This window comes from Triturus cristatus, chromosome 6, assembly GCF_964204655.1.
Source record: "Triturus cristatus chromosome 6, aTriCri1.1, whole genome shotgun sequence".
NCBI lineage: Eukaryota > Metazoa > Chordata > Amphibia > Caudata > Salamandridae > Triturus > Triturus cristatus.
Window position 1 is genome coordinate 637,967,253 of NC_140589.1, and position 16,644 is coordinate 637,983,896.

Sequence of the window (16,644 nt, forward strand, 5' to 3'; positions counted from 1 at the left end):
CACGTGGCAGGACTTTGAAGCTCAGAGAGGGTCCCAACAAGGGTAAGGGATCAAAGAGTAGAGTCAGAGGATTGTGGCACCTCCCAAAGTGCAGAACGAGTTGTGGCAAGATAAAATGGAACACTGAGCGCCAGGTTGCTAAGGAAATGATCAAGACTGAGGACACTGAGACATTGGTAAGCCCTGTACTAGAAGAACTGGAAAAGGGAGCAGAACCAGCTACATGAAAAATGGAAGAAGCTGTGGAGATTGAATATAAGTGCCTTTAAAAATTCCAGTTCTTGTGATAATACAAAGAACACTATGATGGGGGCTTGATAAATGTAGGTGCAGCCTTGGGGTGGGGAGGAGGGAACAAAGTGGAAGACAACACACCAGGCAAAGCCAAGAGGCACACAGTGGGTGTGCAATCCCATGATAGGTTCCTGCTTAAGTGTTGGCAAGACACATTAGCATAGGGTTTCTAGGGGGTGTGACTTTGGGCAACACATGGTTGCATGCTTGTCTGATAAATGGTGGGCAACAGTTGGCTTGGAGAGTCTTATTTCCTGTGATTGCTACTGGTTATTAGGATATATCAGTTATTTCTTGAGTGGTGGCACCATAGCGCAGTTAGGTTCATACTGTTAAGTGTAACAGTGAATGGAGAACAGGGTAGAGAGAGGAACGAATTGCATGAAATCCAAGTTATGTTGTTAGTGTTGCCACCCGTGGTACAGCTGTAGGAGATTTATTGATTACTGAGGGAATGGAGCAAGCTAGTAGCCTTGTATAGTAAATGTGCATTTAAGCAAGTATGCAGATGAAGGTGTAGCATCAGGAATCAGACAGCAGAGGAGAAATTGGGTCAGGCGAGTGAACATTGTAAATACAAAGAAATGGGAGTGGACATATATTTCATCACATGAAATACAACAGGGCTTAACAATAACTCCCAAAGACACAAAGTTCACAGCTATATTAAAAGGCATGAGGTGAGAATGGCATGGCTAGAAGAAACAGACAAAAGGTGATGGAAGGCATGCTTGCTATTTGTCTAACCACCGGCAATCACCTAGGGTAACATTTCCACCCATTGTTCTTTTGCCCACCATGCCACCTCAGATTAGAGCCAGATGTTTGCAAATTAGTTTTGGTCCTGTTCCAAAAGGAACAGTTCAGCCTGAACTGCTAAGCTGAGTCTTCTGTGAACCGGAACACAATCAACCCAAGACAGGTTTCAGTCTGATCGGGGATCTTCAGTTGGGTGTAGTTTGGTTCCAGACGCACAGTGAGCATGGGATCAACATCTGGACAACTCTGGCCACTTAGGACATTACATCAAACACACAGAAGTTGATGGAAGGAATACTTGTAATTTGTTTAACCACTGGAAGTTGTTCTGAGTATCATACCAACCCATCTTTCTTTTGCACAGCATGCCACCTCAGATTAGACCCAGCTATATGCAACTCAGTCTTGGTCCTGCTCCAATAGGAACAGTCCACCTGAACTGCCAAGTCAGGTCCTCTCTGAGCAGGAGCTCAAGCAATGGTATGCTGGTGAAGAGGTTAATCCACACATACAATGAGGCATTTGAGAATGGTGAATTGATAAAAAAAGAGGGAAGTCTTAATTACTTTGATTCAATACCCAGAAAGGGACTCACGAGGAAGTGCATTGTGTAGACAGCTATCGTGATCAATGCTAAAACAAAAACGCTATGTAAAGTAAAATTTGAAGCGGATTATGGGGAGTGAGAGATCGACATACAAATTAGAAATCATTGAATCACGAAGCAAAATTTGATGATATAATATAGTTGTATTTACATCTTCTGAAGATAATTACCATATAGCGAATAGTTCACATATCAAACAATATGCCTCAGTTTAAGGGTGTATAAATCATTAGTATGCTCTTATGGAAGTAGTGATTAATTCATGCATTTTTTTACAGAATAAACATAGCATTCAATTAACATAAATTAGTTCTGGAGCACAACATTTAAAGTAGCCATAGAACTGAAGTAGACAACACATGGTGAGTTGCCCCTTCATCATGCAATGGCAACACCACACTAAAGTTAGATTTACCAAGCAGCACAAGGCAACCTTGAATGGCCCTGCATTGCTTAGTAAATCTGGAGTAGCGCAAGATAGCGCAAGTCACTGCCTTGCATTACTCTTCTCTGGGAAGGAGTTACATGGGTGGAGCATGGTTGTTCCCACGCATCCACTCATAGATTGTGGTGCATTCCCACAATTACCATGAGTGGTAGATCTGGGAATTCATCAACATGCAACATCTTCCCAGGGGAGGGGAAACGAGGAGATATATACTTATTTCTCCTTGTTTTTTCTGCCGCACATGTAGAAAGAGGAACAAGTCTTAGAGGATTGCTTGTGTGCAGTGGTCCATTCCTGCACAAAAATAACTCTGCCTGCATCGTAGGCACCCTTGCATGATTGCGTAAGGTCGTACATTGAGCGCCAGCACAAGGAAAGAACAGGAATGCACCATATAATATTAAATATGGTGCACTCCTGCCCTCTCCCTTTCACAAAGTGCAGCAAGGTGCCATGCTGCGTTGCATTGCATGAAAGTTTGATACAGCTGGACATGAATATTTTACATGATATCTCCAAGTATCTCCCAAGGATGTCAGCAATCCACAATTTAGGTGGTCAATGTTCTTTTATAAACACCAAAGTCTCCCTAAATGATGAACAAAAAAATGATTGACTGAATAATAGGTTACTATTTTACTGGAATTAAGTAGTTGATTGACAAATTGAATCATTAATTGAGCACCCTTCAAGAACTCACTGAAAGGACCAATCAGTTCCTAGGTAAGCCACCTCATGACTCACTGTGATGTTGCAGCACGAACATGTCATATTCTGTATTGTTATGCTTAGCAATTGTAGAAAATAACGCCAGTGGTTTCCTTACCTGTGATAGGCTTAGCACATGCCACACACTTTTTTGAATAAATGATACCGAAGCATTCCATGCAGTAGACACATTTGTCTCTCGAAGTGAACTTCAGTCCTGCTAACTGTTTCTCACAGCTGGTGCACAGAAAGCACTCCTTATGCCATGACTCACCAAGGTAGGTCACTCCCTCTGTGGTGATTACCTAGTAAGTGAATAGCAGAAATCAGCAAACCACCTTTGACAAAATTGCAATGAATACCTATGTTGTTATAGCTAACTTGTGCAATGTCAAATTTCAACTAATACGAGAAAATAACTCACTTCCCACATCTGGGGCTGTATTACAGAAGGTGCTCAGAGGGGCGAAATGGACATGTGTGCCTGCGTTGTGCGCCCCCTGGTCACTTAAGAATTACAGGAGGGGCTACTAGCGCTATCACAATAGGGCATTTGCTCATTTGCATGAGGTGTGGCCCTATGCAAATGAGGGAAACTTTTTGCCTCTCCAACCATGCCATAGTATGGATGCAGGCGCAAAGGCAAAGAAGCTGTCAGGAGGTGCATTGAAAGTGTATCACAAAATAGTGGTGCATTGTCAGTGCACTTCCTTATGGCAGCCCTTTGAAAGGGGGAAACTAGACATCCCCTTGCAGGAGGTTGCAGTCACCCACTGCTCTCGCCTACAAAACAATCTATATTCCCTGCTCAAAGTGCAGATGGGTTGCCGCCTGCACTGTGAAACACAAAGTGGCTTTGAAGCAGCAAGTTCATATTTCATTTGAATGCACTACCACATAAGGCACACTTTTCCTGTTTGCGCTATTGGCGTACCTTTAAATAGGCGTTTCATGTGCAAACTTGGAAAGTGCGCCCTATTACAGAGAATGCGCTGCCCTGAAATACAGAGCAGCCATTCCATGCTTCACTGTGCAGTCGGCAACCTTTAAGGAGGGATTAGAGATCCCTTTGCAGGCGGGTGCAGTGAGTGACTGCACCTGCCTGTAAGGGAATGCCCGGAGGGTCCATGGGGTTCCTTCCCCCCTGTAGAGGGCTGCCACCAGGGGACGCACTGACAGTGTGCCAACTTTTGTGGTGCTCTCTCAGTGCGCCTTCTGACAGCTTCTTTATCTTTGCACCCACATTCAGAACACGGAAATGGGGGAAGAGGCATAGAGATTTCCTCATTTGCATAGGGCCACGTCCCATGCAAATGATAGAATGCCCTATAGCAATAGTGGGAGCCCTACATGTGTGCCAGCATTATGAGCATTACAGAAGGGGCAGCATAAGCATCTGCGACCCCTTCTGTAATACCAAAGTGCCCCGGAGCCACACAAAGGGGGCGCACGTGCCCATTGCTCCCCAGGGCACTTTCTGGAATAAGGAACCTGGTGGTTAGAATGGAAAGACGCAGAGAAGGAATGCAATTACAACATTCTCTGAAAGAGTGACATCGTTTGAAAGCTAGACGTCCAAATGGAATAGGAAGTGCCATTTTAGACCCGTTTTGAGAAAGCTGTATATGTTGTAGGAAGGGAACATAAATTAGAACTGATTTACTGAAGATTTTGGAGGGAAAAAAACCTTTTGTGTATAGTTCATTTATCGCTAAAACAATAAAATATTTGACAATAGAAACAATAAAACCATAGAACATCAGAGAGGATAACAAGGAAAGTGCAGCATGCATTAAGTGCAAGATGAAAAAAGTACAGTAAACAGTTTGGGCCTGAATTAGATCTCGGAGGACGGGTTACTCTATCACAATGGTGATGGATATCTTGTCCCCTGAAATATAAATCACATAGGCTATAATGGGATTTATGTTTCCGCGGACGGGATATCTTTGTGAGGATGTAACCCGGCCGCCGAGATCTAAATCAAGCCCAATGTCTCATTAGGTCTTCTCTGGTAAGGAATATCCACCTATACATCAGCAGGACTATGCGGAATCTGGTATACAGCAGCTACTAATTTCCCACGCCTCTTTTGCACACTAAAATATTCGTGTTATGTTCAATAATGTTCTATGATTGTATTATGTTGAAAACCAATTATTTTAGCCTTTTAAAATATAAATGTGTGCAGGATAGTGTTAAAAGCAAAGTGTTAATAAATAAATTCAAGAGGTGAAAAGGAGACAAAACGAATATCTGTATAAAGACCAAACAGGGCGTGCAGAGGCGTGGAGGCAAAGCAGGACATATAGTTCTCTTTAGCCAGCCCGACATAACTATCAATCACCAACAAAAGGTGTTCTCGAATGTTGATTTATTTGACGGTTTTTACTTGGGTTTTGAGCTGTATTGTGAGATTATTCACCAGGTAGCCTCTTTGTTGTGTTTTTAGGGTGCATCACAGAAGAAGTTGCCTAGAACCCTCACACAGAAATAAAACCCGATGTCCAGGAGGCCACGTCTAATTCTGAAACAACCAGTTTACACTGTCCTTTATGAAATGCAATGCACGCCCTGATTCTAGAGACTTTCATTTCCTTTTGTTGCAGGAACGTCTATTTTGTTTCACGTGCATGCCGTTTTCCGGCACTTTGCAGCACAGAATCAGCACAGAGGTGTGACAGTGTGCCGAGATTGAGAATGCTTTTATATGTCTAGTGTCTTTCCATACCCTGGAAACTGTTAATAAACCAACGCAACATGAGTGCAACATAAACCAGTGTTTATTGGTCCAAAGCTTCATAAATTTCACAAGGTACCTTAGACGTCAACCTTCTTCCCACTAGAATAGGGTGACCAGATTCTCAAAACAAAAAACGGGGACAGGTCATAGACATAGAAGTAGGACTACGGTTTGCAGTAACCATCGACATAAAGGTAGGACTATTTGACAGCTGCCATGGACATAGAAAAAGGACTATAATGACAGCTCCCTCCACAGACCGAGATGAAGCATTACAGACGACAAATCAGAGGTCTTTTATTGGCTGTAACCATTAATACCATTTAAACAGACTTTGCCTCAACATTTGCTATAGTTGGTGACCACGGCTTTAGTGCTGGTGGCGCCCTGTGCGACAGTGTTTGTTGGCGCCCCCCCAAGACCACCTCCACCACGGATTCTCTCACTAGCACCCTTTAACAGTGACCAAGTCTCCATAACCACACTCTCTCAGATGCATTGAATTAGTTATATAGCGCCACTCATACCAGTGTAGGGTGTCCGAGCACTTCGCATCACACACACATTACACAGAGACAATCAATCATGCATGTGTAATCAGTGTATAGGAAATGTTACATAAGCCAAACGACTAAAAGTGTAGGGAGTCACATGTCATCCATACTGGTAGGCAGTATAGTTTAAGAGTGCTTTGTGTGGAGAAGCACAAACGCAGAGTCGAAAAAGAAACAGCATAGTTGGGAGTTTTCTTTAATAATAAGAATCGATTTCTAGCCAAATTATCCCTTTTTGCAACATTAATCAATGCTCTAATAATGTATACTTTGCAGTGTGTATGCAGTTCTAGGATGAAAGTTAATAGCTCACTATTCTATATCAGGACTTTAAGTTATAAATTGCAAGTAACAAAAGGATATCTCTTTTGAAAGCAGTAATCTGCTGATCTGTTTACATCATACGCACTCTGTAATCTACTTGGTACAGGTTCTTTGCAGCAGGCATGTTAACCCTCTACACTAACTTCACCGAAGTCAAAACCTCAACTATACAAAATGCTGATCTCTCTCCAGGAAGATTATTAATCACACGAGTTATCTTGACATTTATGTGAGGCCTGGTAATTGCTGGGGGTAAAGAAACGCTGCAGCAGGTGCTTCAAAAGCATAATAAACTTTAAAACACGGCGCCCCCAGGAAGCCAGCACCCGGTGCGGTGGCACTCGCACCGCCCTAAAGCCGGCCCTGGACACGAAGTACAAACAGGTTACTGTTTCTAAACAAGGATATAAGCAGGTCCTGCAAGTAGGCTTTTACAAAATAAAGACATTCAAAGACGCACTGCCATCAGTAGCTGTTGGAGCAGGATCGCTGCATTAACAAAACAAAGGTATCTCTGGAAGCACCCTAAGTGACCGGCATTCAGGTGTGAATGTATGCAGATTGCATCCTTTGACTTCTCGGCCTGGAGACAGAGGTCACATTCAAAGCGCTGAACCTCGCGCTGTGGAATGAAAGGAGCACCTCTCCCCAACCCCCATCCCATTCAAAGCCCGATTTCCCTTCCTGCTACAACGCTCACCTAAACGTCACGCTTTAATCAGTGCAAAGAGAGCATGCACGCGCATGCTCAAACAACCAAAACAAATGAAAAACCGGGACATTTGTATGTTTAACCCGGACACTGTTTAAAAACCCGGACATTTCATTGAATTGGAGAAAAGTGTCGGGACACGTGGACACTTCTCCAAAAACGGGGACCGTCCGGGGAAAACCGGGACGTCTGGTCACCCTACACTAGAAAGAAGCCAGTGAGGAACCTGTAGGGCTCGTTCACACTGCTGCTTTAGCCTACTCACACGAGCAGCCTCTAAGCAACAGTACGAATGCGCGCAAGTAGTCCAGCTGTGCAGCTGGCAACCCCAAATACAAACTACTGCCATGATGAACAAAGGAGAAGGTGATAACATTGACTGTAAGATTCCTATCTGGTGAGGAAGGAGGGGCGCAGAGGGGTATGGAGAGCTCTATGCTAACATAAACAGAGCTGACCACTGAGCAGATCTAAACACGTAGAGCCCATGATACACAGTACAGAAACTTCAATTAGCAAGTGGTGAGCGACAAATCCATGGAAGGAAGGTATCAACTCACTCGAGGAGTAAATGCCATTCTGAAATGTCAAACCTTCAGTCTTACCGTCATTTCGGTTTAACCAATGAACGCCCATCCATACATCGATGGCCTGCAGGTGGCAACCCAAAAGCAAATACATAGCATTGTTTTCTTAATCTTGCAGTATCAATATGCCAACAAAGTTGGGCCATGTTATAAAAACAGATGGGAAACGTTGCAACAGGGCATTGAATGTTAAGATTACTAGGTAAAATATAAAAAATTATATGGAATGCAGTTTCCATAAAATTACATAGGGCAGCATCAGATTACATGGGGGAAAGGAATGTGTGAGTTGATTTTGATATATGAAGAGTTCCATAGAACACCACGGACCCTATTGACAATGGTAGATTTGTATGTATAGACATCCTCATTTGCAGATCTACACCTCCAGCTAGGTATAAATCTATCAATGGATGAAATTCACTACCTCCATGTGTAGATTCACACCTAAATGTAGACCTACGAGTCTTCACCCCTACTCAAAAGTGGGGGTGCAGGCTCCTAAAACTCAATTGGGGTAGAGATCCTTGCCATTGGGTGGAGCTCTTAATATAGAAAGAAATGGAAAATAGTAAGAAACATTATTTCAAATCAAAGAAAAATAAATATATATATTTTTTTTTTATTACAAAATTCAAATACATTTCCTGCACTCTCATTCACCCAAGACTACCATAATACCCTGGGACAACACACCTGTAATAAAGCCTAATATAGGAATACCTTGTAACTTAATAATTTTAGTTTTTATATAAATTATATTTTTTTTATAATAAATTAAAAGTTAACTTTTCCATCTCCACCCCTTACTGTATCATTGGATTTGAATGTTTCACAATCTTGGATGCAAGCTGTGTATTCTTTTATTAGTAAGTTATAATTTACACAATATTTATTAAAATGTAATGATAATTAAAAAAGTAACATTTATTTTTATTTTAAAAATATTTAATACTGACGTTAATTTCAATACAATTTAAAATAAAATGTTATTTAATTAACTGTACATTATGAATATTTTCCTACGTGGTGCTGCTTTTGCCTGCCTTAATTGTTTTCTATGGGAGTGTCTTGTAGTACCAGTGGTTAGCCATGTATGGTGCATGACCAGGCTACACTGGGGTATATTTGAGCTTCGTTTGTCATAGTCAGTAGTACTACTGTAATAATTTAAAATGAGTATTTTGTGAACTGTAGTTTTCTTACTCTTAGGGGTGTGTGTTTTTATAAGCATATTGTAAAAGAAGGAACCCGTAGTGTGGCGTGAGGAAAAGTATAACTTTATTCATGTAGCAGGTTACAGGACAAACTACCCCATCCAACATCCAAGACCTGCAACTGTCAACTAACGAGTTGCTTACATTCTTCACCCAAGCTCCATTCTACATTCTAAAGTAAGTTACATGGCAACAAGAAAACATTCTGAGAAGGAACACTACATCACTTCCCCCTCAATAACATCAAAGCGAAATAGAGTACGTTTACAGAAGACCAAAGAAGAAGCATAGAAGATTAAACCTAATCTCAATATCTCACAGGCCGTTGAACATGCCTGCGAGGCCTGACAAACATCCTTTGTGGAACTCATTTAAAGAACACACAGAGAGGCAACACCAAGGAATGCATAGAATACACAGTAAGTGATTCAGTCCAGATTTTTCATTGATATAAAGTATGTTCTTTTAATGACGCAAGATGATCATGCACAGCAGCAGCAATACAGCCAACGCATTTCGCCCCCACAGGGCTTCCTCAGGGCAATAATAGAGATAATCCAATCTTGCTCAGATCGCTGACGTACCACGATCACTACTTGATTCACTTAGCAATAGTAAGGCAATCCTTCTTCAATCCCCAATGTTACATAAGAAAGATTCTTCAATGTATCCCACACTTGAAGTCAGTGTTTCACGAAAATTTAAAATATATACAATCCTCAAATAATATTTCAAAATCCAGATTTAAATATCTCTCATGTTCACTACGATAGGTGAAACTCCAAAGCATTCAAAGTTACTTCATCATTGGCCCCCGTAAGACACAGAGTCCCTCGACCCGCCATTGGCCTTCAAACATGTAGCGGAAAACATCCTTTGTGGAACTACCGCCTTATTTTCTGACACAACAGGAGGTTGACATTTTGCCACCATATTTAAGTTCCAAATCCTATGGTCACTTGTACGAATGGCGTTATTGAAAAATGTTATCACCTTAAAAGGTACACAGAACTTTGAACTAGACTTGCCTAAGCGAGGTGACTTTATCTTCACCCAATCACCAACAATAATCACAGTGTTTTTGACAGCCTTCCTCCTATCATACCAAAGTTTTCTACTTTTCTTTACCATTTTTTGTCTGTCTCTCAAACCCTCCACCCGGTCAGCATCGTTATCAACCATTAATCTCTTAGAGGACACCCAAGAGGGGCACACCTCTGTATTGGCCACCCTCTTCTTAAACAATCGAAAAGGAGACACACCTGCTGAGGAGTGCGGAGTAAACCTGTACTCTCTCACCTTCTTTCTCATGGCAGCCTCCCAATCAGCCCCAGTTGCCACGGCTTGTTGCAGAGTCTCTTTTAATACCTTCACAAATCTCTCAACAGCTCCATTACTTTCTGGATGATAGAGAGCAGCTTTCTTGTGTTTAATACCTCTGGTGGATGAGAATTCTTCCACAACAGGTGAGGTAAATTGTACCCCGTTGTCAGAAAGTAAAGACAGGGGAAAGTCTTCCCTTTCAAACAGACTGTCTAAAAACTCAATGACAACAGAAGATTCAATTGAACTTACAATCTTGATTTCAGGCCAGGGTGAATACATATCCATACAGACAATGGCATACAGGTCACAAGACTTTATTTTGATCGGCCCCAAAATGTCAATAGCAACATCAGACCAAGGACAATCCGCTTCCTCTCTTAGTACCATGGGTTGTGTTCTACATTTCAAAACCTTGTCACAACACACACATTCTGAACAATTTCTAACTTCTCTTTCAATCCAGACATCCATACCTGGCCACCAGTAGGCTTCTCTCAATCTCTCCTTTGTCTTAACAATTCACATGTGACTGGCATGTGCACCCATCAACAACTTTTCCCGCAAATCATGTGAGGAAATTAATTTGTTTCCCCTTAAATAAATACCATCCACCACAGTGAGTTCATCTTTGACTTGCCAAAAACCCTTTATCTCTTGATCACACTCCTTCTTATCACACCACCCTTCCAAAACCATGGTCATCACTTTTTTTAAAACATCATCTTTCACAAAAATTTCTCTCCATTCATCTTCAGAAACAATCCCATCACTGATGAGACAAATATCCACGCCTTCTTCACATTTTTCACCACCAAAGCAATCAACCTCTACAAGACTTTCATCAGCATTGCCTAACCTAGAGAGGCTATCTGCCAATATATTACTGGAACATGGCAAATAGGAGACCACAAAAATAAATTCCTGTAAGGCCACAACCCATTTACGAATGCGTTGTGAGATAAAATCAATTCCTTTTTTTTGTAAAGAGTTCGTTCAAAGGTTTGTGGTCCGTCAACATCTCAAACAAACTTTCCCAAAGAAATTTCCGCAACTTACGGATAGCCCAATAAATGGCCAGCGCTTCCCTTTCCACAACCGAATAGTTGCATTCTGCCGCTCCTAAAGGTCTGGATAAAAACAAGACAATCTTTTCAACTCCTTCTGATTTCTGAAAACGAACAACCCCTAAACCTTTCGAGCTAGCGTCCGTCATCAAATACGACTTTTTTTAGGATCAAAACTGCTGAGATCTTGGGCTTTACTGAGACACATCTTTAAGTGTTGGAATTCACCTTCACAAACCTCATACCACACAAATTCACACCCCTTTTCTAAAAGATCCCTTAAATGACTAGTCACACTTGCAAAATTAGGGACAAACTCGTGGTAGAATGCTGCCATGCCCAGGAATTTTACCAGTTTTTCTTTGTTCATGGGGGTCCTGAGTTTGCAGATGGTCTCTATCAGCACAAATTCTGGCTTAATACCATTGGCCGATACCTGATGACCCAAATATTCAATCTCAGTCACATCAAATTTACACTTATATGCACGTAGAGTCAATCCAGCAACACACATCTTCTTCAAGACCAAACTCAACCTTTTATCATGTTCATTGGAGTCCACACCAAACACAAGAATGCCATCTTGATATATCTTGAGTCCTTCAATACCCTGCAGAATGTGTTCTATGACCATTTGAAACACTGAAGCTGCAGAGATGAGGCCAAACGGCTTTCTCCAAAATGTAAAAGTACCAAAGGGCATAACAAATGCCGTTAAATCTTGAGAACATGGATGTAATTTGACTTGATGGTAAGCTGAGGTCAAGTCGAGAGATGAGAAATGCTTGGCACCACCAAGGGAGCACATCATCTCACTGATGTTAGGCAGTGGATAACGATCCACCACCACTGCCTTGTTGAGCTCCCTTAGATCCACACAAAGCCTAGCCTCTCCATTGGCCTTACGAGCCATAAATACTGGAGAAAGTCACTCAGTTGCTTCAACTTCCACTATAGTACCATTGACTTTGAGTTTGTCAAGCTCAATTCTCATGCTATCCTTAACCATAAGTGGAACTCCCCGAACCTTGGCAACATTGGGAACAGAACCAGGCTTTATTATTATTTTATGCTCGTACTTTTTGAGGCACCCCAGCTTGATTCCAAACACCTCAGGAAACCAACTGACCCAAGTCTTATACTCTTTTCCAACTTGACTAACTGAAGGTAGATCCTTCAGACACACAGAAGGGCTCTCGTTAGGGTTCAAAAAGACATGTAAATCTCGTTGGTGAAACCAACTTATTAATGAATCGCCCTTCATTGAAACATAAATCTTGCCAGGAACTATGCTTCCTTTATAATCAATTGTCTCCCAGAACCATTTGAGGAGATCTATAATTTGACCCCCATAACCTCATGGTCTTATGTCTGGCTTCAACAAAGTGACTTTTTCAAAAGAAATTGATCAAAAAATTTCTTTGGAATCAAAGTCACCTTTGCACCAGAATCAAACAACATCTTCACAGGTGAATCATTAATCAATACGACATCTATTGGTCCTTCGCTGCGAGACCCTTTGACCTGACAGATGTTCACTTCTTCTATAACTTCTTCAAATAAATTCACTTCTCTAACTTTCTTTTGATCTCTACCAGACCTACAACATCTGGTAAAATGTCCTTTACGACCACACATGCTGCAAGAAGCTTTCCAATCAGGGCAGTCTTTGAAATTTGCCATGTGGCCAGGAATTCCACATCTGAAGCATTTTCCTTGGAAACCTTTCAAAGAACTAGGTTGGAAACTCTTTGAAGTACTTGGTTGAAACTCGGACGTATTCAAGATCTTGCCCTTTACACCTTCATACTTGTTTTTTTCTGTGTCTTTGTCCACCTTCATAACTGAACCCTGGGCTTTATCCGATGAATCACCCTCCTGTATAGTTTCTAAAACATACTCTAGAATGTTCATACGTTTTTGCTACAGTAACTACTTCGTGCAATGAGGGATTGTCTTTCTGCCACAAAGTATCTCTTGCGTTATCAATACTACAACCCAACATCAACTGGTCTCTAAGACAATCTTCCAATGAAGCACCAAAATTGCACATTGAGGCTAACTTGCGTAGTTCTGTAATATATTGTTCAACTGATTCCTCTCTTTTTTGCATGTGTCTACCAAAGTGATACCTTTCAAGAACTGTGCTTACCTTCGGTAAATAATGTAAATCCAATTTTTTAACGGCAATCTCAAAATCATTAAGGCCATTAGATTCATTATCCGGAAGGTCAGGCAGATGTTCAACAACTTCTTGATCTTCTGTGCCCAAACAATGCATTAATAAGGAGGTTTTCCTTTCCGCACTAAGTGATGTTCCGCAAACATGTGCATAATGTGTGAACACCTTTTTCCAATTTAACCAAGAAAGTATAGGCTCACCAGGAGAGTATAAAATAAACGTGGGAGCAGGTACATTCTGTATGTTTCTGCAACAAAGAAACTTACTCTTGTAAAATGTAAATCAGAACAATGTTTAATGGACTACAATCTTGCTCATATTGTTACCCCTAAAGTTTTGTAAACACACAGCAGTGCAAGACAACAACTTAAGCTTAAAGAAGTTACAAGAAGTGTGCTTACAAAAGAACACAGTGCACATAAATGATGAGAACATCAACAATAATGATGCACAGGAGAAAAGAACGTTAATGATAATTAGAGATGAAACGCATGAATATTAAATAAGGCTGTGTGCGTCAGCGATGTAGACACAAACATAGAAGATGCGCAAGAATATTGTGGACAGCTGTGCTCATCAGCGAAGTTGTACTGATAAAAGACAGCCATGGTGATGCACATAAATAATAAATAAAGCTGTGCGCATCAGCAAAGTTGTAGTGCACAGCTGTGCACATCAGCGAATTTGCAGCATACAAAGTTGGACATCAACTGTGATGCGCAAGAATATTGAGTAAAGCTGTGCGCATCAACGAAGTTGCACCAATAAAAGACACCAACAGTGATGCGCATACACCATGAGTAAAGTTGTGCGCATCAGCGAGGTACTGCACCAAGATGGACAAGCAAGCAAGCAAATCGAAGAAATGCTCCCCCGTTTGGCGTGAGTGAGGCATATCTGTATACTTCACTCACTGCGGAGAATTCACATAAGCATGCTCATGCGCACATTAAGCCGAATGTCAGGGAAAGTGAGACTTGTCCGTGCCTGACCTCACGCAGCATCACGGAGACAACGAGGATGTCTGGGACAGAGAGGATTGTCCAACCATGCGCACCATCGCGGGGACAGCGTGGCTTGCTCACACAGGCTCGTGCGACGTAGCGCTTGCGGTTTGCCCGATCCGTCTCTTCTTTCAACTTTGGCACGAACCACAAAGTTAAAACTTAAACAGTACTCACTGTTCCCAAGATGAGCGGGTGCAGCTCAGCTTTACCAGAACCAACAGAAAAGGGATCTGAGCCTCACTCATTCCCAGATTCTCTCCAGGTCAGAAACAATGGAGAAGGAGAGTCGCTGAACAAGAGACACAGCTTGGTGAATGATGAAAAGGGCAGACGAACCCTCACTCCGATCATCAGGTAGATGAATCATGGCAAGCAAAAGCCAGCAATGCTTGAAGGTAGGCTCGATGTGTTGGGGTCCTTGTTGCACACGTCGGTAGTTCCGCACGTCACCAAATGTAAAAGAAGGAACACATAGCGTAGCGTGAGGAAAAGTATAACTTTATTCATGTAGCAGGTTACAAGACAAACGACCCCACCCAACATCCAAGACCTGCAACTGTCAACTGACAAGTTGCTTACATTCTTCACCCAAGATTCATTCCACATTCTAAAGTAAGTTACATGGCAACAAGAAAACATTCTGAGAAGGAACACTACACATATCCCTCCTTAAACCCCTCCTTCAATTTCCCGTAACCCTTCCCATTTTGTACTAACTATTTCCTGATTTTTGTTCACTCCCCTTTGTCCTTCCCACATTTACTACAAAATCCTATAACATGTGCTACTGCTGCTGACGACGAGTCCCAAGACCAGGGTTGCATTGAGCCCACCGGCGGTTCAGTACATGATAGTCCTGCTGTTTAAATTACATTAATCATGCGTTTTGGTTGCTCCCACCTCAGGGGTCTTGTATATTTGTTGATATTGCCTATACCCAAATGCATATGGGTGCTCTCGGTGCGTTACCTGTGTTTCACAATGTCCATCTAGAAGCGCACTGATGTTAAAATGCATCTGTACACACTGACAACAGAGTGTATTGTCATGAAGCATTGCTGTGTCTTGTTGCTGGTTGTATTAAGAAAATCAATAAAATAAATACAAATAAAAAAATAATCCTATAACATGTGTGTGGATATCTGCCACCTGGGCGCACCAAAAAGACAGGAGAGTATGGGATCTATGACCAGAGGTTTGTGTGTTGCATTTTGGAGAATACACAGCAGTATTACTTTGCATAGTCGAAAACAACTTTTGTGAATAGCCTCCGATGAATGTGAGTATTTTTGATCGATTTGGGATAAATTAGTCCAGTGTTTTCACAGATACTTTGAAGGACGGTGGCAAGACAGATACATGGAAAAGGCAGAGATTCCTGCTTGATCATCTGACATAGTAAAACAATCATTGGCAAAGCTAATAGGTCTCGCCTAAGCACGAGCTATTAGCTTTGCCAATATGCGTTAGCCATGTTATACACCAGCGTAGATGCTGTTCAGCATGGCTAAAAGTTAGTGGAGTAAGGAAGAGTGGAGTGTCGTAAAGTGGAGTGGAGTGGAGTCTTATGGAGTGGTGTAGAGTTGAGGCGAGTGGCGTGGAGTGAAGTGAAGATGCATAGAGTGGAGTGGTGTAGAGTATTGTGAAGTGTCGTGGAGGGAGTAGAGTGTCCTAGAGGGGAAGGGCAGAGTAGAGTAGAGTGTCAGTATGGAGTTAAGTATTGTAGAGTGGAGTGGCATAAAGTGTCATGGAGTGGTGTAGAGTAGACTGGAGTGGGGTAGAGGGTGTTGCGTAGAGTGGATTTGAATGTTGTAGAGTAGGGTGACATAGAGCAGAGTAGATTATCGTACAGTGGAGTGGCATAGAGTGAAGTAGTATAGGGGAATGGAATGGCATAGAGTGGAGTGGCATAAAGTGGAAAGTGGAGTAGAGTGGAGTATTGTGTTGTAGAATAGAGTGGAGTAAAGGGGCATGGAGTGGTGTAGATAGTTGCGCAGAGCGTCATAGAGTTGAGTAGTGCTGTAGAGTGGCATAGAGTGGAGTAGAGTATTGTAGAGTGGAGTATTGTTTAATGGAGTAGAGCATTAGAGAGTGGAGTATCGTGGAGTAAAG

General features: G+C 41.9%; 1 protein-coding gene across 2 annotated transcripts in view; it reads right to left on the reverse strand.

Moving 5' to 3' along the window:
* FHL5 (four and a half LIM domains 5) overlaps positions 1 to 16,644 on the reverse strand; it is a 231,419-nt gene that overhangs the window by 19,225 nt on the left and 195,550 nt on the right. For both annotated transcript variants that reach the window (XM_085611134.1, XM_085611133.1), the window contains exon 5: positions 2,935 to 3,121. In XM_085611134.1, the coding sequence (XP_085467260.1) occupies positions 2,935 to 3,121 (187 nt within the window). The remainder of the gene's footprint in view (positions 1 to 2,934; positions 3,122 to 16,644) is intronic.